The sequence below is a fragment of the Oncorhynchus clarkii genome, chromosome 3 (genome assembly GCF_045791955.1).
Source record: "Oncorhynchus clarkii lewisi isolate Uvic-CL-2024 chromosome 3, UVic_Ocla_1.0, whole genome shotgun sequence".
Lineage (NCBI taxonomy): Eukaryota > Metazoa > Chordata > Actinopteri > Salmoniformes > Salmonidae > Oncorhynchus > Oncorhynchus clarkii.
Window position 1 is genome coordinate 53,392,261 of NC_092149.1, and position 25,334 is coordinate 53,417,594.

At 41.9% G+C, this 25,334-nt stretch overlaps 1 protein-coding gene across 3 annotated transcripts in view; it reads right to left on the reverse strand.

The window, feature by feature from the left end:
- LOC139397685 (cordon-bleu protein-like 1) overlaps positions 1–25,334 on the reverse strand; it is a 50,783-nt gene that overhangs the window by 10,143 nt on the left and 15,306 nt on the right. For 2 of the 3 annotated variants that reach the window (XM_071144209.1, XM_071144208.1), the window contains 2 exons: positions 5,394–5,591; positions 2,485–2,692 (listed from right to left, as the gene is read on the reverse strand). In XM_071144209.1, the coding sequence (XP_071000310.1) occupies positions 2,485–2,692; positions 5,394–5,591 (406 nt within the window). Of the gene's footprint in view, positions 1–2,484; positions 2,693–5,393; positions 5,592–11,405; positions 11,510–25,334 lie in introns of those variants that run through there. The other variant, XM_071144210.1, reaches the window with a different exon arrangement.

Here is a 25,334-nt window from a genome sequence, read left to right on the forward strand (position 1 = left end):
AACCATCAAGTGCTATGATGAAACTGGCTGTCATGAGGCCCGCCACATGAAAGGAAGACACTGAGTTACCTCCGCTGCAGAGGACAAGTTCATTAGAGTTAACAACACCTCTGAAATTTCAGCCCAAATAAATGCTTCACAGGTTTCACATAACAGACATCTCAACATCAACTGTTCAGAGGAGACTGCGTGAATCAGGCCTTCATGGTTGAATTGCTGCAAAGAAACCACTACTAAAAGGACACCAATAAGAAGAAGAGACTTGCTTGGGCCAAGATACATGAGCAATGGACACTAGACCAGTGGAAATCTGTCCTTTGGTCTGATGAGTCCAGATTTTATATTTTTGGTTCCAACCGCCGTGTCGTTGTGAGATACAGAGTAGGTGAACGGATGATCTCTGCATGTGTGGTTCCCACCATGAAGAATGGAGGGGAAGGTGTGATGGTGTGGAGGTGATTTACCTGCATGGCTACCAAAGCATTCTGCAGCAATATGCCATCCCATTTGGTTTGCGCTTAGTGGGACCTTGATTTGATTTTCAACAGGACAATGACCCAAAACACAACTCCAGGCTGTGTAAGGGCTATTTCACCAAAAAGGAGACTGATGGAGTGCTGCATCAGATCACCTGACCTCAACCCACCCAAGACGGTTTGTGATGAGTTGGACCGCAGAGTGAAGGAAAAGCAGCCAACAAGTGCTCAGCATATGTGGGAACTCCTTCCAGACTGTTGGAAAAGCATTCCAGGTGAAGCTGGTTGAGAGAATACCAAGCTTGTGCAAAGATGTCATCAAGGCAGAGTGGCTACTTTGAAAAATCTAAAATGTTAAATATATTTTGATTTGTTTAACACTTTGGATACTACATGATTCCATGTGTTATTTCATAGTTTTGATTTCTTCACTATTATTCTACAATGTAGAAAATAGTAAAAAGAATAATAAATAAATCAACTCTTGAATGAGTAGGTGTCCAAACTTTTGACTGGTACTGTGTGTGTATGTACTGTATAAACTCAACAAAAAAAGAAACGTCCTTTTTTCAGGACCCTGTCTTTCAAAGATAATTCGTAAAAATCCAAATGTCTTCACAGATCTTCATTGTAAAGGGTTTAAACACTGTTTCCCATGCTTGTTCAATGAACCATAAACAATTAATGAACATGTACCTGTGGAACGGTTGTTAAGACACTAACAGCGTAGAGACGGTAGGCAATTAAGGTCACAGTTATGAAAGCTTAGGACACTAAAGAGGCCTTTCTACTGACTGAAAAACACCAAAACAAAGATGCCCAAGGTCCCTGCTCATCTGCGTGAACGTGCCTTAGGCATGCTGCAAGGAGGCATGAGGACTGCAGATGTGGCCAGGGCAATAAATTGCAATGTCCATACTGTGAGACCCATAAGACAGTGCTACAGGGAGACAGGACGGACAGCTGTTCGTCCTCACAGTGGCAGACCACGTGTAACACCAGCACAGGATCGGTACATCCGAACATCACACCTGCTGGACAGGTACAGGATGGCAACAACAACTGCCCGAGTTACACCAAGAACGCACAATCCCTCCATTAGTGCTCAGACTGTCCGCAATAGGCTGAGAAAAGCTGGACTGAGGGCTTGTAAAGCCTGTTCTAAGGCAGGTCCTCACCAGACATCACCGGCAACAACATCGCGTATGGGCACAAATAAACCGTCACTGGACCAGACAGGACTGGCAAAAAGTGCTCTTCACTGACAAGTCGCGGTTTTGTCTCACCAGGGGTGATGGTCGGATTTGCGTTTATAGGAAGATATCCTCCTTTCTCGTGCTACCTTTCCTGCAGGCTCATCCTAACATGAGCCTCCAGCATGACAATGCCACCAGCCATACTGTTCGTTCTGTGCACGATTTCCTGCAAGACAGGAATGTCAGTGTTCTGCCATGGCCAGCGAAGAGCCAGGATCTCAATCCCATTGAGCATGTCTGGGACCTGATGGATCGGAGGGTGAGGGCTAGGGCCATTCCACCCAAAAATGTCTGGGAACTTGCAGGTGCCTTGGTGGAAGAGTGGGGTAACATCTCACAGCAAGAACTGGCAAATCTTCTGCAGTCCATGAGGTGGAGATGAACTGCAGTACTTAGTGCAACTGGTGGCGACACCAGATACTGACGGTTACTTTTGATTTTTGTTCCAGGGACACATTATTCCATTTCTGTTAGTCACATGTCTGTGGAACTTGTTCAGTTTATGTCTGTTGTTGAATCTTGTTATGTTCATACAAATATTTCCACATGTTAAGTTTGCTGAAAGTAAACGCAGTTGACAGTGAGAGGACGTTTCTTTTTTTGCTGAGTATATGATCTATACTCACAGAAAAAAATATATTACAAGATACAGCCATTATTAATTACAGTAAATACCCAAGTTGAAGGGAACAGCTCTCAGATAAAACTTTTATAACTAGTACATTTCTACCACTGAGATTTCTCACGTGTACCTCTGGCATCTGAGGAATTGGCTTCTTGATCTTGTCCTCCATTCCTTTGGGTTTGAGCAGAACCTTCTCTGCCTCCAGGGCCCCGATCAGAGTGTTGGGTTTGAACTTGATTGGGTTTCTGTTGGTGGTGACGAGCTCTATAACATAGCCTGATGGGTTCAGGTGGTACTTGGCACAAAGCATCACTAACAAATCCATCATGGGCTTGCTGAAAAACAGAGACACGAGTTGGAAGTAATAAATAAAACCTAGCTAAGGATAAAAGGTTGTGTGTTTTATATCCACAGAGAAAACACAGAACTCTTGGTGTGTGGAAATTGCAAATGGAGAAACTACTATCACAAAAGTAGACGCCATCACAGAATACGTTTTACACTTTACATTATAGTATGGCATTATCACACAACTTTTTCACAGTGATAAAAATATAGCTTAAGGAGCCATCCGTTTTTGCCTCATACACAACTGTCGGTGGTCTGGAAAACTCTTTAGCAACAATATCTACGCAAAGCTATCCAGCAATTTCCAAATTCTAGGCCTTGGGAGGGTTTCTGCAAATATAATGCCAAAAGTTAAACTATTATCATAATTAGTTCGCTGTACTCTGTAAATGAAAAGAGGTTGAAGAATTAGACGCTTAATCCTTTTATATTAAAGTTGGTCTCGATTATAGCTTGAGAGGGCAAAGGGCAAAATATACCAATGGAGTGCGATTGCGTCTTGCAAAACTAGAATAATAATAATATCTTGAGTAAACTTGATGGAGAGTGAACAGTGTGGGTCTGTAGTTTCATATCAGGACACAAAGTCCTTGTTCTGAAAAACAACTAAGCCCTTTTGACCGTAAGATATTCATCTCATGTTTGTCTGATTAGGCGTTTTGGTCTCAGCTGAATTGGTGTGGGTGAAAGCTCCACAGACCAGACTTCATAAGACGTATGTCTTGGGCTTGTATCAAAACTTAAATCTAAGTTCTACCATAATAACTGTGCCGAAAACACAAATAACATTATTCTACCTCAGCAAGTGAAAAGGAACCAGCCACATTATGCAACTTTTTAGTGCATTTAATGGTGCAAGTATTGTTAACCAAAACCAAAGTTTTTACTGCGCCACCTACAATATCTGACTCAAAGAAATGCTACATTCAATTAGAGCCGTGGAAAGATCACGTTATGTTAGAAGGATTCGTGTAATCGTATATACCAAAAAGTAATATGAATCAAATATGTGTTTTGGAATATTTGACAATATAAGAATTGGTCAAAATGCATTTAGATCATGCTTCACCTTGGAATCATGGGATGTCTTGGAGGTCTTACCAAGGAGGGAAAGTTGGGAGCAGTTTGTTGGGGTTTAGTCACAGTGAGACACTTCCTTTATTTATTTACTGCACTTCTGTTGACCAGGGCCCATAGGCAAGTCATTCCACAAAATTAGTGACTTTTGATATTTTAAGTAGAAATTGTGCACAAATATAGAAATATAAAAGTATTCTACTAAATTCAGTGATCTTTAATATAGACCACATGGAAAATTCAATAAATCAGATTTTTTATATGAATAAAGACTTGCTAAAGTGCAAAAATTCATCAATTTTGACATGTCTCTCTAAGCATCCTCTGTGACTTCATTTAAAATGTTAAACCACTTAACCCCAACATGTCTCTCTAAGCATCCTCTGTGACTTCATTTAAAATGTTAAACCACTTAACCCCAACATGTCTCTCTAAGCATCCTCTGTGACTTCATTTAAAATGTTAAACCACTTAACCCCAACATGTCTCTCTAAGCATCCTCTGTGACTTCATTTAAAATGATAAACCACTTAACCCCAACATGTCTCCTCTAAGCATCCTCTGTGCATCCTCTGTTCCCCATCATTGTAAAGCAGTAGTCATTTTTGTTTCTTTGACAAAGTCATTTCTGAAGATTGTTTTAATATGTTGGAACTATTCATTTAAAACATATTTTAATAGTCAAATCATAGTGTAAAAGCAGGTAGGCTGGTTCTACTCTTTTTGGCTATTTTCTGGGGTTTTGTGTTGAAAAACAGAGACAACTGAGCGGGTCGAGCATAACATGTCAACCCTGTTACCCATAGATAGACAGGCTGGACATTTTTTAACAAAAATAATGTTGTGAAGCTTGCATTCAATTGCCCCTCCCTGTTTCACACAACAAGCTTAAATTCCCCCTGTCATGAGGGGATTTATAACAGATTTAAGATGTTGTCAACCCTGTTACTTTATTTGGCACTTAATAGGCAATTGAGATGGGAAAAACTTGTTTTTATGAAGTTGAACATCTAACAGAATGTAAAGATTAGGTGAAATCAAAACTTTTTTTTTTTTTTGCCAAGTTACACTACTCAAAAGGCAACTAATTAGTCTGTCTAAACTACTGGCACACTGCTTGGACACCCATGCATATCCCACAAGACATGCCAAAAGAGGTCTCTTCACGGTCCCCAAGTCCGGGCGCACAGTACTACATAGAGCCATGACTACATGAAACTCTATTCCACATCAAGTAACTGATGCAAGCCATACAATTAGATAAAATTTAAAAAATACTGATTTAAAAAAAAAAATACTGTATGGAACAGCGGGGATTGTGAATCAACAAACATAGGCACTGTCACATGCATACAAACATGATAACATACGCACTATACACACACATGGATTTAGTACGGTAGTGGTGGAGTAGGGGCCTGAGGGCACACAGTGTGTTGTGAAATCTGTGAATGTATTGTCATGTTTTTATTTTATTTTATAAACGGCCTTATATTTTGCTGGTCCACAGGAAGAGTAATGGGGGATAAATAATAAATACAGCATTGGTGAAATGACTCAGGCACTAAGTAGGGAATAGGGTGCCAGTTGAGAATTAAGACCTAGTCTCACCTGCCATGGACAGTGGCTGTCTTCTCCACTCCGCCTGGCAGAACCACAACCAGAGTCAGGTCCTGTTCAAGTTGGTTCTCCTTCTGGTCCATGGTCATCTGAGGAAATGCCGATACAAAGTGTCTCTGGGAGAGGCCTGCACCATCCAGCCCCTTCACTGATACTGGGGGAGATGGGGCCTTGTTTTTGGTTGACACTCTGCCGGTAGGAAAAAGCAAAGGGACAAGATGAGCCTCACACAATCATTTAAACTCTTAATATTATATTATCAGCCTGTGGCGGTCAGAAACAATACGACGTAAAAACACATTTCCCTGATGGCACCCAAATGTAGGTAACATTGAAGTGGTAGAAAAAATATGGTGCAGGGGCTCTGGGTAATATTTGTCAGGAAAAAAAAAGTATAACCATCCACAATAGATCAAAAAAGGACATTTCATCAGGCATGACTATGTTATGGCACTGCATGAAATAGCATGAAAGGAATAATTCCTTCCCAACTTAAAGTAAGCCGCTATTAGATGAAAGAGCTTGGGTTCCCTTTGCAAACAAGTCACAAGATACTCAAGTGTGATCGATTAGGCTTGAGGACAGTGCAGCATAGGCAAGGATAACACTTTTGAAACAGAAAATTAAAGGTGGAGCATTGTGAGCTAAGGCTGTCTTTACACAAAGAGCTGATCGGATTGGTCAAAAGACCAATTAGTGGGAAAATAATCAGAATTGAGCTGCCTGTGTAAACACTGCCCATGTCTCTGTTCGCTTTACTGTTGTCTTTAAAAACCAACAATCTCCCCTCTAATCATTGAATGAGCTATTATTATTAGGATATGTGGCAGTGCAGACAAAAACTAGATTTTCCTGTGTTTTATATAAAACTCAGCAAAAAAAGAAACGCCCCCTTTTCAGAACCCTGTCTTTCAATGATCATTCTTAAAAATTAAAATAACTTCACAGATCTTCATTGTAAAGGGTTTAAACACTGTTCCCCATGCTTGTTCAATGAACCATAAACAATTAATGAACATGCACCTGTGGAACGGTCGTTAAGACACTAACAGCGTAGAGACGGTAGGCAATTAAGGACACAGTTATGAAAACTTAGGACACTAAAGAGGCCTTTCTACTGACTGAAAAACACCACAAAAAAAATGCCCAAGGTCCCTGCTCATCTGCGTGAAAGTGCCTTAGGCATGCTGCAAGGAGGCATGAGGACAAAGGATGTGGCCAGGGCAATAAATTGCAATGTCCATACTGTGAGACGCCTAAGACAGTGCTACAGGGAGACCCGACGGACAGCTGATCGCCCTCGCAGTGGCAGACAATGTGTAACAACACCTGCACAGGATCGGTACAACTGAACATCACACCTGTGGGACAGGTACAGGATGGCAACAACAACTGCCCGAGTTATACCAGGAACGCACAATCCTTCCATTAGTGTACAGACTGTCCGCAATAGGCTGAGTGAGGCTGGACTGAGGGCTTGTAGGCCTGTTGTAAGGCAGATCCTCACCAGACATTACCAGCAACAACGTCGCCTATGGGCACAAACCCACCGCCGCTGGACCAGACAGGACTGGCAAAAAGTGCTCTTCACTGACGAGTCGCGGTATCGTCTCACCAGGGGTGATGGTCGGATTCGCGTTTATCGTCGAAGGAATGAGCGTTACACCGAGGCCTGTACTCTGGAGCGGGATCGATTTGGAGATGGAGAGTGAGTCATGGTCTGGGGCGGTGTGTCACAGCATCATCGAACTGAGCTTGTTGTCATTGCAGGCAATCTCAACGGTGTGCGTTACAGGGAAGACCTCCTCCTCCCTCATTTGGTACTCTTCCTACAGGCTCATCCTGACATGACCCTCCAGCATGACAATGCCACCAGCCATACTGCTTGTTCTGTGCGTGATTTCCTGCAAGACAGGAATGTCAGTATTCTGCCATGTCCAGCGAAGAGCCCGGATCTCAATCCCATTGAGAAGAACATCTGGGACCTGTTGGATTGGAGGGTGAGGGCTAAGGCCATTCCCCCCAGAAATGTCCGGGAACATGCAGGTGCCTTGGTGGAAGAGTGGGGTATCATCTCACAGCAAGAACTGCAGTCTATGAGGAGGAGATGCACTGCAGTACTTAATGCAGCTGGCGGCCACACCAGATACTGACTGTTACTTTTGATTTTGACCCCCCCGTTGTTCAGGGACACATTATTTCATTTCTGTTAGTCACATGTCTGTGGAACTTGTTCAGTTTATGTCTCAGTTGTTGAATCTTGTTATGTTCATACAAAGATTTCCACATGTTAAGTTTGCTGAAAATAAATGTAGTTGACAGTGAGAGGACGTTTATTTTTTTGCTGAGTTTACACACACACACACACACACACACACACAAGGTTGGAATAATACTGTAAAATTGTGTAAGAGCTGTTTGAAGACAGCTTTTTTGGTGGGATGAAGTTTTGGCCTTCCATGGTGACATCACCGTGTAGTAAATTAGTTAAATCAACCAATAAGAAAGATCGTTCCAAACCTCTTCCAATAACAGCTAATTGTCTGTTTTCCAATCCCCACTCAGACCACTCCTAGCAAAATTCTTGCTTGAGAAATTGCCCTTTGCTAAGACCATTTTAATGAAAACAAGGTACTTACCCAGAAATGATTTGATACTAAGAAAGAAAGGGCTGCATTGGACCTTTAAGATTTTGTGTCGAGAAAAGTCTGACCATCTGCCACCAGAAATGTGTGGCCAATCACAATCGGTTTAATGATGATGTAATTTGGATACATTATCTGTCATCATCATTAAACTGACTGGGTTCCCTGGGGAGAGTGTAAACCCTTTTTGTCTAAACCATTTTTTCTTTAGGTTGGATTGGAAATGTGCATCACAGCCAGATTAATTCCAACCTGACCACAACTGCTAACACAGTCAGCCAAAGAAAACATGCATGTATTTTAAAAGGAAGACATTTCTTGATAAAAGGTCAAACACTTTGTCCTTCAAAGAGGGATACTTTACACTACAGTATGAGAAATGCAAATAATGCTTAACTCAAATAATCTATACATTTAACACATTTAGAGACATTAGGCTATGGCATCCTATTTGTGCATTGTTTCAGACAATGTAAGGAACATGCACGGGCAACAAATGCCTTTTTGATGGCATTTCCCATGATGCTAATCGAGCAGCAGGATAATTAAAATGTAATATAATATTCCTTCTTGTGTGTTGTCTGGTGATGTTTAGTTCATACCTTCTTTGGGTAGACCGTATGCACACCTTCTGCAGATGTGTTGCACATTTGTACAGTACCAGGTGTTTGCAGAGGGAGATTCCACTCAACATCTGTTTTCATATTTCCTACTGTAGATGTATCTAAATAAATATCACTAGAAAACAGCTTAAGCAAATGCAAAATGCAGCTACTGTTATTCTGGCTGCACTGTTTTACGTGACTGTAAGTTAGCCGTTGTTGGCTAGCAAGCAAGGGATAAGAACGTTGCCAGCCAGCATTGCTGTAATGGAACATTTAGAACAAACGACAGAACAAATAGACTTAACGACTGGGTGTTTAACATATATACTTAGTGTACAAAACATTATGAACACCTGCTCTTTCCATTACATACAGTGGGGCAAAAAAGTATTTAGTCAGCCACCAATTGTGCAAGTTCTCCTTCTTAAAAAGATGAGGCCTGTAATTTTCATCATAGGTACACTTCAACTATGAAAGACAAAATGAGAAGAAAACAAATCCAGAAAATCACATTGTAGTATTTTTTTATGAATTTATTTGCAAATTATGGTGGAAAATAAGTATTTGGTCACCTACAAACAAGCAAGATTTCTGGCTCTCACAGACCTGTAACTTCTTTAAGAGGCTCCTCTGTCCTCCACTCGTTACCTGTATTAATGGCACCTGTTTGAACTTGTTATCAGTATAAAAGACACCTGTCCACAACCTCAAACAGTCACACTCCAAACTCCACTATGGGCAAGACCAAAGAGCTGTCAAAGGACACCAGAAACAAAATTGTAGACCTGCACCAGGCTGGGAAGACTGAATCTGCAATAGGTAAGCAGCTTGGTTTGAAGAAATCAACTGTGGGAGCAATTATTAGGAAATGGAAGACATACAAGACCACTGATAATCTCCCTTGATCTGGGGCTCCATGCAAGATCTCACCCCGTGGGGTCAAAATGATCACAAGAATGGTGAGCAAAAATCCCAGAACCACACGGGGGGACCTAGTGAATAACCTGCAGAGAGCTGGGACCAAAGTAACAAAGCCTACCATCAGTAACACACTACGCCGCCAGGGAATCAAATCCTGCAGTGCCAGACGTGTCCCCCTGCTTAAGCCAGTACATGTCCAGGCCCATGATTGTGTCCCACTTGTTGTTGATTCTTCACAAAAAAATACAGTTTTATATCTTTATGTTTGAAGCCTGAAATGTGGCAAAAGGTCGCAAAGTTCAAGGGGGCCGAATACTTTCGCAAGGCACTGTAAGTACTTGCCAGTTGCCAGAGAGTGTATCAGATAACACACAGTAGTGGCATGAACTCACAGGGTACCGTTGCCAGCCATCAGTTACTGTCTGTCTGGGGCCAACAATTGATTTACAGTGTGACATATGAAAACAGATGTTGAGTGGAATCTCCCTCTGCTAACACCTGGTACTGTACAGCTGCAGGGGGGTCTGCATACGGTCTACCCAAAGAAGGTAAGAACTAAAACATAGAAATAGAAATTCAACAGTAATGACTATGTGACTCCAAATCATTCCACGGAAGTTGACAGTTACAGTGTTGTACCGTTGATGATTAGGCTACTTCCTAGTCTTTGCTTGGGCATCATTTTACAAGACAGAGGAGCCATTAACTGGCTGCTACTCACTCCTCTAAATGGATCTACTGAAGGGGCTGGGCAGCAGGCAACCAACTCATGACTACTCACACAGTGAAGTACAGTATGATTGCTGGCCTGCATTAAAACACACTCTCCAGGGAATGTTATCATTTTTAAAACAAGTTATATCCTGATATGCCATTCTTATATTTGTTTTGATGCAATAAAAGGCGGCACAATAACATCCCCATAAAAGCAGTCTAAATTATTTACATTCCACCATGCATTACTAAAGCTGGAACATAGGAATGTTCCCGTGAAATACCCTTTCAATCTCTTTCATGAAATGTTTCATCGTCAATGAGAAACCCTGAAGGAAACATAGTTCACACTTGATGGGCAAAAAAACAGATTGTTTATGCTTGTGACCGACAAAGAGTCCGTGGAGTCAGTCTTGCCCAGCTGAAGTTACGGTCAGTGAATACATGGGATTGGTTAACTCAGGGTTGATGCGTGAAGATTAGCACACATTCCCGCTGTTGTAGTCAGTTAAAACGGTTGGTGCGTAGCCTAAAGGTCCCTTGGGCAAGGTGGGTTGAAGTACAAAGCGCAAAATCCAAAGTGGCTATGCAAAACAGGCTTTCCTGCCCTCTTCCGGACAACACCCTGTGTATTTTAAGAAACCACCGACAACATTCATTGTTGACTCTACTGTACGGGCTCACACATGCCACTGCAGGGTTAACAGAAACTCTACTGTACGCTCCCCACTTCAGCAAAAACTATTGAATCAAGGCAAACTACAACCAGTAACTATCCACTCAAAACAATGTATCGTACAACGTTATTGTATGACGGTACAAATAACATGGGCCACATTGGGTCTTAATTAACTCAATTATTACCTTCTTTTTTTTTAAGACCCTAAGACTGAAGGCACATCTACCCATTACGTTCCTCTTCAACAGTGTATTCGTTAATAAACAATGCAACAAAAGCAAGCCAGGGTGCTGCTATAAGAAGATCTAGACAGACCTAGAGTGCCTCAAGTGAATCCTCTACTCTCTTTTTCCGATGCTGGATACATGTTTGAACATGACACAATCATCCTAAAAACGGGATCCTCTCCACCAATCATTATCGAGAAACGCCTCCTTACCTCTTGGCCTCAGTGTTGAGTTATCCCCTCTTAAATACCTGCCCTCTCCCCTGGGTTCAAAGACAGACTCTGCTACGATATGCCTGTTGGAGCCACTGAGGTATAATAAGAAACGGCTGGGGCAGAGTAGACCGGGCCTACCTTAAAGCCACGCCCAGGCCATGATATTAGAAAACCTGTAGTCTCCTTTATTTTAAAATCGCCTCACAGTGGGCCCCCTCCGTCTGTCAGTCGCAGAAAGCTCTTAAGCATGGTGTGTCGGTGGAGATTCAGTTCCGTTCAAAGAGAGAGAGAGCTCCCCCACAGCTAGTAATAAGCAGAGGGCTAAATCGGCTTTACTTTACCTCCCTGCACAATGCGTTGCAGCCGAACGCAACACAACACAGCCCTGCCATCCATCACATTCACAGCATGTTGATCAACTTCCTCTCATATCCTCCAGTTCACACAACCGTGTCCGCTAGCTGTCTGTCCGCCTTATAGAGCCTGTCCAACAGCGTGCCTGGGACGCTTTCCAAATGCTTGAAATCAGGTGTTCATTTGTATGCATTTGCTTTTCATTAACCCGAAAGACACAGACCACTTACCACCATGCCCTGCTTCTTTGAAGTGACTCATTCTGAAGTCACATCAGCAAGTGCGTGTGGATCTAACTCCCATAAGCCAGCCTGCCAACAAATGAGATCACATGCACACCTGCACAGATATGTTTCACCTAGGGGGCTGTATTTGCTGAGACAAGAGTTTGGAATGGATTCCTTGTAGGCTAATCTTGTAATGATGTCTACTTTCTGATGACGTCTGATAAACATATCATTAGATGACAAGACTTAAGCTTTAAGCCTCTGACTTGTACTCATTTGCATAGGGTTGTTGAGATGAGGCCGATTTAATTCATGTAACACCGGCATTACCTTAGCATTAATGATCTGATGGATCCAAAATTCTCAATTCTAATAAACTTTCGTTTGTTTGCGACATCTGACCCACATTTGTATTTAATCAGACCTTTGTCTGGTTTTGGTTAATTGGTCAAATCTGAAATAGTAAATAGTATTAGAAAACTCATTGGAAAAACAGAAATTATTAAGTACATGCAGTGTGCATGGGTAGGTTTTAATGATATGATCTAAGTGATGTTGTTAGTTACAGTCGTGGTTACTAGGTAGCTGAGTATTCCACCTGATTGGCTCTACTGTACAGCAGTGTTCATTTCATCAACAAAAATAGTGACTAAAATATTTGTCCAACACCTATTTTTCAGTGGCAATTGACGAGACTATAACTGACTAAATAGACCCAGAATAAACTATAACAAAAAGGCAAATGTTGTATTTCAGTTCACTAAAACAAGACGAGATTAAATTCTCTGTGACTAAAATCGGACTACTAATTGGACTGAACAATCGTTATTGGAGAGATAGAGAGTTTTTCAGTGATTAGCACAATTCATATTAGCAGCACAGATGCGCAGCGCAGTCCTGTTCAGCAGTGGGAAGGACACATCCTACTTCAGCTGGTGAGCTGCGGGGTTCGCTTAACCCTCTCACTTTCCCCACTGCATTTCATAGCCAAGTTATGTTGCCAAAGTATCCAAGTCCCCTCTTTTCCTCAGAGAAAACGACTTGAATCTAGCCCTTACTGTTCAAAAGGTATGGCCCATAATACCGCCACTACATTTAAAAAAAAATTCTATCGTCCTTCTAATGGGGCGGCAGGGTAGCCTAGTGGTTAGAGCGTTGGACTAGTAACCGGAAGGTTGCAAGTTCAAACCCCCGAGCTGACAAGGTACAAATCTGTCATTCTGCCCCTGATTAGTTAACCCACTGTTCCTAGGCCGTCATTGAAAATAAGAATTTGTTCTTAACTGACTTGCATAGTTAAATATAGGTGAAAAATGTAAAAAAAAATACCACTTGTTCATGCTACACCTTGTTCAGTCATGTTACCTCATCAAATTATTCAGACTCCTTCCCTTTCTCCTCATTTTGTTATTTATTTTACTTATTATAAAATGTATTAAATAAATGTTTTCCTCGTCAATCTGCACCCAATACCCCATAATGACAAAGGAAATGTCCATAGAGTTCCGAGACAGGATTGTGTCGGGGCACAGATCTGGGGAAGGGTACCAAAAAAATGTCTGCAGCATTAAACAAGAACACAGTAGCCTCCATCATTCTTAAATGTACGACGTTTGGAACCACCAAGACTCTTCTTAGAGCTGGCTGTCTGGGCAAACTGAGCAATCGGGGAAGAAGGGCCTTGGTCAGGGAGGTGAACAAGAACCCAATGGTCACTCTGGCAGAGCTCTAAAGTTCCTCTGTGGAGATGGGAGAAACTTCCAGAAGGACAGCCATCTGTGGAGCACTCCACCAATCAGGCCTTTATGGATGAGCGGCCAGACGGAAGCCACTCCTCAGTAAAAGGCGCATGAAATCCCACTTGGAGTTTGCCAAATGGCACTTAAAAACTCTCAGATGATGAGAAACAGGATTCTCTGGTCTGATGAAACCAAGATTGAACTCTTTGGCCTGAATGCCAAGCTTCACGCCTGGAGGAAACCTGGCACCATCCCTACGGTGAAGCATGGTGGTGGCAGCATCATGCTGTGGGGATGTTTTTCAGTGACAGGGACTGGGAGAATAGTCAGTATCAAGGGAAAGATGAACGGAGTAATGTACAGAGAGATCCTTCATGAAAACCTGCTCCAGAGCACTCAGGACCTCAGACTAGGGTAAAAGTTCACCTTCCAACAGGACCACAACCCTAAGCACACAACCAAGACAACGCAGGAGGGGCTTCAGGACAAGTCTCTGAATGTCCTTGAGTGTCCCAGCCAGAGCCCTGACGTGAATCTGGTCGAACATCTCTGGAGAGATCTGAATATATTTGTGCAGCGACGCTCCCCATCCAACCTGACAGAGCTTGAAAGGATCTGCAGAGAACAATGGGAGAAACTCCCCAAATACAGATGTGCCAAGCTTGTAGCGTCAAACCCAAGAAGACAGGAGGCTTTAATCACTGCCAAAGGTGATTCAACAAAGTACTGAGTAAAGGGTCTGAATACTTATGTAAATGTAATTTCAGTTTTGTATTTTTTATACATTTGCAAACATGTCTAAATATCTGTTTTTGCTTTGTCATTGCGGTATTGTGTGTAGATTGATGAGGGGGAAAAATATTTAATTCCTTTTAGAATAAGGCTGTAACGTAACAAAATGTGGAAAAAGTCAAGGGGTCTGAATATTTTCCCGAACGCACTGTAGTTATAGCTAACAACCTGGGGCACATTCAGCAGGACGCAACGTTTTGGTATGTTCAGATAGAGTATTCTACGTAGAACAAACATGCCTCTCTGACATGTTGAATAAGGCTCCATTAATGGAATTTCTATCTGGAACGTTTGAGAAGATTTTGCAACGGACCGTGGTCCTGGTAACATTACCAGTAACCTAGAAGTAAACACTTGGTGGCACAGAAAGGAAAAGCAAACAGTTTATTGACCAAATTCATCTTGCCACTACACTATATCTGACTGGGTAAATGACTTTATTTTTGGTTAATGTGGACCCAGTGACTCAGACTTGAGCACTTGGACTAGGACTTCAGCCATAGAGACTCGTGACTCGACCATTGGTGACTCGGACTCGAGCACAGGGGACTTGAGACTCGATTTTGAAGTGAGGTTTGGTGACAGACTACTGCCTGGAAGAAACAGTCATTAGCCCCCGTTCTTTTTTTGGACATCAATGTGGCTGCGGTGTCTGTGGAACAATGGCAATACCGTGACCGAGTGATGGAGGTACAACCCATACTATTTTGCCAATACTTTGCGGCAGCATCTGGTGATATTGTGCTAGTTCCCCCTTCTAGTCCCCCCCTGCGCTTGTGTGAGTCTTTGTTTTGTATGTGCAATATTTATGTAGACTGAATTAGGAATTTACATGGCCAGATAATTCTTAGATATTCTTATACATGTTTGTCATATTTCTGCTGTTGAGAAGAGAATAAGATATTATGCAGCAAAATATGTGTGTAGTACACGGCTATGTATGTTTGTGCACATGTTTACTATAGGATAAATGAGGCAATACAATGAGGCAAAACAAGTGTGATGTGACAAAAAAGTTGACTAAAATGGCCCACTGTTTTCGTATAACTAGGCTAATCATTAGTCAAATGGCAATATGTGACTAAGATTTAATGACATTCTGGTCCAAACGACTAAGACTAGACTAAATCTTTAAGAGTGCCAAAATGACCACTGCTGTACAGGCCGGTGATGTAATAATGAGTGTTAATTATGGAGCCTGTCAGCACTTATTACTCTCCCCAGCAGCTTGCATATGAGAAAAGGTAACAATAGGCAAGCTAAACTCAGAACGATATATTGTAACGGCTTTCTTCTTCCTCTTCTGAGGAGCAGTAGTAGGAAGGATCGGAGGACCAAAATGCACGTGGTATGTATCCATAATGTAATTTAATGAGAATGAATACAGAATACAAAACAAAATGAAAACCGAAACAGTCCCGAATGGTGCAAACACTGAAATGGAAAGAAATCACCCACAACTCAAAAGGTGAAACCAGGCTACCTACAGTGCCTTGCGAAAGTATTCGGCCCCCTTGAACTTTGCAAACTTTTGCCACATTTCAGGCTTCAAACATAAAGATATAAAACTGTATTTTTTTGTGAAGAATCAACAACAAGTGGGACACAATCATGAAGTGGAACGACATTTATTGGATATTTCAAACTTTTTTAACAAATCAAAAACTGAAAAATTGGGCGTGCAAAATTATTCAGCCCCTTTACTTTCAGCGCAGCAAACTCTCTCCAGAAGTTCAGTGAGGATCTCTGAATGATCCAATGTTGACCTAAATGACTAATGATGATAAATACAATCCACCTGTGTGTAATCAAGTCTCCGTATAAATGCACCTGCACTGTGATAGTCTCAGAGGTCCGTTAAAAGCGCAGAGAGCATCATGAAGAACAAGGAACACACCAGGCAGGTTCGAGATACTGTTGTGAAGAAGTTTAAAGCCGGATTTGGATACAAAAAGATTTCCAAAGCTTTAAACATCCCAAGGAGCACTGTGCAAGCGATAATATTGAAATGGAAGGAGTATTAGACCACTGCAAATCTACCAAGACCTGGCCGTCAATCTAAACTTTCAGCTCATACAAGGAGAAGACTGATCAGAGATGCAGCCAAGAGGCCCATGATCACTCTGGATGAACTGCAGAGATCTACAGCTGAGGTGGGAGACTCTGTCCATAGGACAACAATCAGTCGTATATTGCACAAATCTGGCCTTTATGGAAGAGTGGCAAGAAGAAAGCCATTTCTTAAAGATATCCATAAAAAGTGTCGTTTAAAGTTTGCCACAAGCCACCTGGGAGACACACCAAACATGTGGAAGAAGGTGCTCTGGTCAGATGAAACCAAAATTGAACTTTTTGGCAACAATGCAAAACGTTATGTTTGGCGTAAAAGCAACACAGCTGAACACACCATCCCCACTGTCAAACATGGTGGTGGCAGCATCATGGTTTGGGCCTGCTTTTCTTCAGCAGGGACAGGGAAGATGGTTAAAATTGATGGGAAGATGGATGGAGCCAAATACAGGACCATTCTGGAAGAAAACCTGATGGAGTCTGCAAAAGACCTGAGACTGGGACGGAGATTTGTCTTTCAACAAGACAATGATCCAAAACATAAAGCAAAATCTACAATGGAATGGTTCAAAAATAAACATATCCAGGTGTTAGAATGGCCAAGTCAAAGTCCAGACCTGAATCCAATCGAGAATCTGTGGAAAGAACTGAAAACTGCTGTTCACAAATGCTCTCCATCCAACCTCACTGAGCTCGAGCTGTTTTGCAAGGAAGAATGGGAAAAAATGTCAGTCTCTCGATGTGCAAAACTGATAGAGACATACCCCAAGCGACTTACAGCTGTAATCGCAGCAAAAGGTGGCGCTACAAAGTATTAACTTAAGGGGGCTGAATAATTTTGCACGCCCAATTTTTCAGTTTTTGATTTGTTAAAAAAGTTTGAAATATCCAATAAATGCCGTTCCACTTCATGATTGTGTCCCACTTGTTGTTGATTCTTCACAAAAAAAATACAGTTTTATATCTTTATGTTTGAAGCCTGAAATGTGGCAAAAGGTCGCAAAGTTCAAGGGGGCCGAATACTTTCGCAAGGCACTGTAAGTATGGTTCTCAATCAGGGACAACGATTGAAAGCTGCCTCTGACTGAGAACCATACCAGGCCAAACACAGAAATCCCAAATTATAGAAAAATGAACATAGACTGCCCACCCCAACTCACGCCCTGACCATACTAAAACAAAGACAAAACAAAGGAACTAAGGTCAGAACGTGACATATTTTCATATTTAAAGCACCAATATCTACAGTATGTTGGTGTCAGATTTCACAAAACAGACTGACATCTATATCAACTTTTTTTCAGTTCCCATAATACTTAATAATGCCAGGAATGGCATACAGGTTGAAACATGACCTGAAACTCTAATTGAAAAGCAGGGCACAGATGCGGCAGTTTACGGTCTATTACAGAGTACTTGAAGTGTCCAGTGCTGTATTTTGTTGTCTAAATTATCCAAATATATACAAGAGGTCACCATCTGCTTATTAAATATATTTGTGACCAAAAGCAGTTTGACCTTGGGTAGTAAGCGTACAATGGCTCATGTAAATGTCCTACATTTCACAATGAAAGCACCAGATCAAAGCTCCTATAAATGTCCTACATCTTACAATGAGAGCGTCAGATCAAAGCTCCTGTAAATGTCCTACATCTCACAATGAGAGCGTCAGATCAAAGCTCCTGTAAATGTCCTACATCTTACAATGAGAGCGCCAGATCAAAGCTCCTGTAAATGTCCTACATCTCACAATGAGAGCATCAGATCAAAGCTTCTGTAAATGTCCAACATCTTACAATGAGAGCGCCAGATCAAAGCTCCTGTAAATGTCCTACATCTCACAATGAGAGCGCCAGATCAAAGCTCCTGTAAATGTCCTACATCTTACAATGAGAGCGACAGATCATTAGAGGTTTAACAACATCAGGTCTTTCCCTGCACCCTCTGCCCTACTATGTACTGTGCATGTCACTTTCACAGGTTCTCTTTCACTTAAAATAACAGATCTAAGTGCTTGATACAGTACAACGATCAAGTGCCACTCAGTTCATGCTCCAAGTGTAAGGGCAACAAACATGTTGTTGTCTACTCAAATAGATTGTTTGGTGTACTTCCTCTGTAAATAGTATATTTTTTTGTCTTTTGAGTTTGTCCTATATCTAACAGAAATCCCATATCAGATGATAAGGGGACAACTTGTGGTTGGAGGTAGTAGTGGGTGGGGATTCGTGTGACAGGATGGGGGTGGGGTTGCAGAGAGGGGGGTAATCCCTGTGGAACGACAAAACACAGGGCCCGGGGACACAGCTGGTAATTTGGTAAGAGGTCACTCACAGTAAACACAAGCTGTTTAGAGAAGGTCTGGAAAGGCCAATACTCCAGGAGCTGTGTGGGACGGATGGATAGAGATAAGAAGAAGAAAAAAAAAGCAACTCTATGAAAACTCCCCACTTCCTATGTGTATCCTTTATTATTTTAGGCTAAACAAAACCACTTTCCCATAACATGTTCCTATGCAGGCTTCAAACTCGCTTGGCAAATTTCACACCCTTATTTAGACAACTGATAAGTGTCTCGGGGGTATTAATAACTTCAGGTTGGCTAAGCGTTAATATACAGTTTGTACTGTAATAACCCTCTCTTACGAAATCACCTTATTTCACTTCAGTAACATTGGACCATCCCAAATGGCAACTTATTCCCTTTAGTACACCACTTTTGGCCATAGCCCTGGTCAAAAGTAGTGCACTATAAAGGGAAGAGCTAGGTCCCATGAGACGCACACATACATTTTTTTAATAGTACTTTTTTTCCTTCTTACTACCACTGAGACTCCAGCTGATAGTAAATAAGTCAGCCAGTCAGTCAATCAATGTAATTTGAAAAGATTCTGGGTGATCCTTGAACTCCATGAACTGTACATGAAAATCCCCCAGCGCAGGTCACAGAAGAGATCAACCTAGTCTGACTGGTTCTCTCCCCACTTTTACCCTCACACCGAATTTCAGAGGTCAAATGAGCTTCTGCAGAACATTCTCAGTACAGGCAAGATCCTCACAAAGTGCTACAGCTACACCATCGAGAACATTCTGACCGGTTGCATCACCGCCTGGTATGGCAACTGCTCAGCATCCGACCGTAGGATGCTACAGAGGGTAGTGTATACGGCCCAGTACATCACTGGGGCCAAGCTTCCTGCCATCCAGGTCCTCTATACTAGGCGGTGTCAGAGGAAGGCCTCAAAAATGGTCAAAGACTCCAGCCACCCAAGTCATAGACTGTTCTCTCTACTACCACAAGGCAAGCAGTACCAGTGTGCCAAGTCTAGGTCCAAAGGGCTCCTGAACATCTTCTAACACCAAGCCATAAGACTGCTAATCAATTAATCAAATGGCTACCTGGACTATTTGGACTTTTTACACTGCTGCTACGCGCTGTTTATCATCTATGCATAGTCATTTTACTCCTTCCTACATGTACATATTACCTCCATTATTTAGACTAACCTGTATCCCCTGTATATAGCCTTGTTATTGTTATTTTATTGTGTTACTTTTTTAAACTTTATTTAGTAAAATATTTTATTAAAACTGCATTGGTGGTTAAGGGTTTGTAAGTAAGCATTTCACGGTAAGAGCTACACCGGTTGTATTTGGCAAGTGACAAATTCATTTCGAAATTGGCCTTGGCACAGTCAAGACAGGGTAAACATCTGCCAAGCATTAAGATAGGAGAACAACAAGTAATGTGTTCCAGTCCAAGTGTATGTTTAAATCCATTGCTTTTGGCTTGATAAGAGGTGGAATTAGGAGCTATTTAAGGGTATTTAAATCTATTAGATACACAACATAAGCATCGGCTGACTGCAATAATATGTGTACGGCACTGAGTGGGAGGAACAAGTTTGTCCTTTCTGTGAGGACATCAAAATCGAATCAAACTGTATTTTGTCACAAGCTTCATAAACATCAGGTGTAGACCAATAGTGAAATAGTAGAAAAGTAATAGCACAAGGAATAAATATAAAATGAGTAATGATAACTTGGCTATAGACACGGAGTAACAGTACAGAGTCGATGTGCAGGGGTACCAGGTAATTGAGGTAGATATGTAAATATACAGTACATTTGGAAAGTATTCAGACCCCTCGAATGTTTCCACATTTTGTTTTGTTACAGCTGTCATGACGTTGGCCTGGGGGATAGGTTTATGACAGTCATAAATACCTCTTCCCCCCTTTTTCCTCTCTCTACTGAGGTTACATTTAAAATAAAATAAAAACTTGGTTAACATAGAGATTCTGGGAACATCAGTAGGTGGGGGGGAAATGAACTATATTCTGGTAATATGAATAATTGGACATATGCAGTGGTACTTAATGAATATGATGTCAGTTCGGTTGTCATCAGACAGTCTCATCAATGATAAGATGACATAAATTCTACAGTGGAAAGTCTACAGATCAGAGTTATCGGATTCACATGGAATTGTTGTTCAATTTAAATGTTTGAATATGAAATTATTTGTGATGGGATGAAATGTGATTTTAGCTTCTAAAATGTGAGATGTGGATTTTCATAAGTTTGGGCTGCTCACTCAGTGGCCCGCCTCTGTGAAGGGACATGGGCTATAAAACTTTTCAAACACGCCCTCTTCTTGCTTCCTATATAAAGCCTTGATGACAATAGAACTTCCTGTTCCGATGAAGTAGGATGACGGTCCTATGTCAGAATGGTTCAGATAATAACTACAGAACGAAGCCAACATCAGCATGAGCTTTGGTTGGGAATGGTATGAACTTTGAACTCTTATTCACAACAGAAGTGATACCTCCTAGCCGTTGAGTTAGCGACCGCAGCTGCAAACGCAGGTTAGGAAGGAACAGACAGAGTATCCCATCTACCACACAACGACGTTACTACAATTTATCCAAGTGACCACCAGAGACATTCTTCAAAGGACAGAGGACTCGGTTTGGCAACATGGTCTTCCATCTACCACCAACCTACTGAAGCGCAGCTCAGAGTAAATATTTATTGCATTTTCCTTTTCCAAATGGGCGGTAATTTAGAATGCATGAGATACTGTATTTACGATAGCCCAGCTTCTTCCCTTTGTTCCTCAGTCTTCCCACTCCTTCACTCAAACCCAGCCCCTTTTCTTTTGTGTAACAAGCTGTGATATCTGTTCCGCCCGCTAGGGACGTTTTCCTTTATGACGTAATTTGTAATCAAGTTATGATTAATTGTGTGTATGTGAATTCTGTGTGAATTCACATACACACAACTAATCATAAGGTATTTAGGTACTAGTTAGGTATTTAGTAAATAAATAATTAAACCCAATTTTGTATTGCTGATTCAAATTGTTAGCCAGGGTTCTTGCAGATAACCAAGAATTTACAACTTTTAGATTATGAGACTGAAGTAAGACGAAGATTAAATGTTGACTGCTATTGATGTAAAATATTACTAGGTCTTTAAGAGTTTATTCGGAATATAACAGCTCTATAAATATTATGTTGTGGTGCCCGACTCTCTAGTTAATTACATTTACATGACTAGCTCAATCAGGCGATATTAATTACGGATAAATTATTTTATAGAATAGCATGTCATATCACTTAATCCGGCATAGCCAAAGACACAGCCTTATTCTAAAATTGGTTAGATAAAAAAAAAAAAATCCTCATCAATCTACACACAATGCCCAATAATGACAAAGAGAAATCAGGTTTTTAGAAATACCTTATTTACATAAGTATTCAGACCCTTTGAAATGAGACTCGAAATTGACCTCAGGTCCATCTTCTTTCCATTGATCATCCTTGAGACGTATCTACAACTTGATTGGGGGTCCACGTGTGAATTTAATTGATTGTACATGCTTTGGAAAGGCACACACCTGTCTATATGAGGTCTCACAGTTGACAGTGCATGTCAGAGCAAAAACCAAGCCATGAGGTCGAAGGAATTGTCCGTAGAGCTCCGAGACAGGATTGTGTTGAGGCACAGATCTGGGAAGGGGAACCAAAACATTTCTGCAGCATTGAAGGTCCCCAAGAACACACTGGCCTCCATCATTCTTAAATGAAAGAAGTTTGGAACCACCAAGACTCTTCCTACAGCTGGCCACCCGGCCAAACTGAGCAATATGGGGGAGAAGAGCCTTGGTCAGGGAGGTGACCAAGAACCCGATGGTCACTCTGACAGAGCTCCTCTGTGGAAAACCTTCCAAAAGGACAACCATCTCTGCAGCACTTACCAATCAGGCCTTTATGGTAGAGTGGCCAGATGGAGGCCAGTCCTCAGCAAAAGGCATATGATAGACTCTCAGCCCATGAGAAACAAGATTCTCTGGGCTAATTAAACCAAGATTGGACTCTTTGGCCTGAATGCCAAGCATCACTACTGGAGGAAAGCTGGCACCATCACTACGGTGAAGCATGGTTGTGGTAGCATCACGCTGTGGGGATGTTTTTCAGCGGCAGTGACTAGGAGACTAGTCAGGATCGAGGGATAGATGAATGGAGCAAAGTGCAGAGAGATCCTTGATGAAAACCTGCTCCAGAGCACTCAGGACCTGATGAAAGTTCACCCTCCAACGGGACAGTGACCCTAAGTACACAGCCAAGACAACACAGGAGTGCTTTGGGACAAGTCTCTGAATGTCCTTGAGTGGCCCAGCCAAAGCCCTGACTTAAACCCGATCTAACATCTCTGGAAATACCTGAAAATAGCTGTGCAGCAACGCTCCCCAGCTAACCCGACAGAGCTTTAGAGGATCTGCAGAGAAGAATGGGAGAAACTCCCCAAATACCGGTGTGCCAAGCTTGTAGCGTCATACCCAAGAAGACTCAAGGCTGTAATCGCTGCCAAACGTGCTTCAACAAAGTACTGAGTAAAGGGTCTGAATACTTATGTAAGTGTCATATTTCAGTTTTAACATTTCTAAAAAACTGTTTTTGCTTTGTCATTATGGGGTATTGTGTGTAGATTGATGAGGGAGGAAAAAACATTTAATACATTTTAGAATAAGGCTGTAAGGTAACAAAATATGGAAAAAGGAGTCTGACTACTTTCCAAATGCACTGTAGGTAGGCATACAGTTTCTAGGCAACAGGATAGATAACAGCAGCAGCTTATGTGATGAGTCAAAAGAGTTAGTGCAGAACGGGTCAATGCTGTTAGTTAAAATATTTCTTAACTAACTACCCAGACTAACTACAATACATTGCCAAAAGGGTGGCAGTTTGTAGTACACACAAACACACTACATGACCAACACTACATGACCAAAAGTACATGAACACCTGCTCGTCGAACATCTCATTCCAAAATCATGGGCATTAATATGGAGTTGGTACCCCATTTGCTGCTATAACATCCTGCCACTCCTCTGGGAAGGCTTTGCACTAGATGTTGGACCATTGCTGCAGGGACTTGCTTCCATTCAGCCACAAGAGCATTAGTGAGGTCGGCACTGATGTTAGTTGGGTGATTAGGCCTGGCACGTTCCAATTTGTTAGATGGGGTTGAGGTCAGGGCTCTGTGCAGTCCAGTCATGTTCTTCCACACCAATCTCAAACTATTTTTGTATGGACCTCACTTTGTGCATGGAGGAATTATCATGCTGAAACAGGAAAGGGCCCATGCTGTTGCCACAAAGTTGGAAGCACAGAATCATCTAGAATGTCATTATATACTGTAGCATTAAGATTTCCCTTCACTGGAACTAAGGGGCCTAGCCCGAACCATGAAAAACAGCCCCAGACCAATATTTCTTCTCCACCAAACTTTAGTTGGCACTATGCAGTCGGGCAGGTAGCGTTCTCCTGGCTTCCGCCAAACCCAGATTTGTCTGCCGGACTGCCAAATGGTAAAGTGTGATTCATCACTCCAGAGAACGCGTTTCTAATGCTCCAGGGTCCAATGGCGGCGAGCTTTACACTACTCCAGCCGACTCTTGGCATTGCGCATGGGTGATCTTAGGCTTGTGTGGGATGCTCGGCCAAGGAAACCCATTTCAAGAAAATCCTGCTAAGAACAGTTCTTGTGCTGATGTTGCTTCCAGAGGCGGTTAGGAACTCGGTAGTGAGTGTTGCAACCAAGGACCGATGATTTTTACGCACTACACTCTTCAGCACTCGGCGGTCCCCTTCTGTGCGCTTGTGTGGCCTACAACTGCGCGACTGAACCTTTGTTGCTCCTAGACATTTCCACTTCACAATAGCAGCACTTACAGTTTACCGGGGCAGTTCTAGTAGGGCAGAAATTTGACGAACTGACTTGTTGGAAAGGTGGCATTCTATGACGGTGCCACATTGAAAGTCTCAGAGGTCTTCAGTACGGGCCATTCCACTGTCAATGTTTGTCTATGGAGATTGCATGGCTGTGTGCTCAATTTTATACATCCGTCAGCAACGGGTGTGGCTGATATAGCTAAATCCACTAATTCAAAGGGTGTCCACATACTTTTGTATATATGGTGTATATGATGTAAGCTACTCCACATTGTGCAGAAGAGAAAATTATAAAAGTCAATAGATGTAGCTAGCTATAAGCTCTCTTGGGTAAATAAATTAATAGCTCCAGTAGGCTAATCTTTTGTGTGTGAACTGTATTACTGTACTGTATAATACTGTATTATATTGACTGGAATTACTCACATTGTTCAATTAAAAAGCAGGGAGAGAACATGCGATTCAGGTACAGCACACGCGTATAGGCTAGTGAATTTGATTT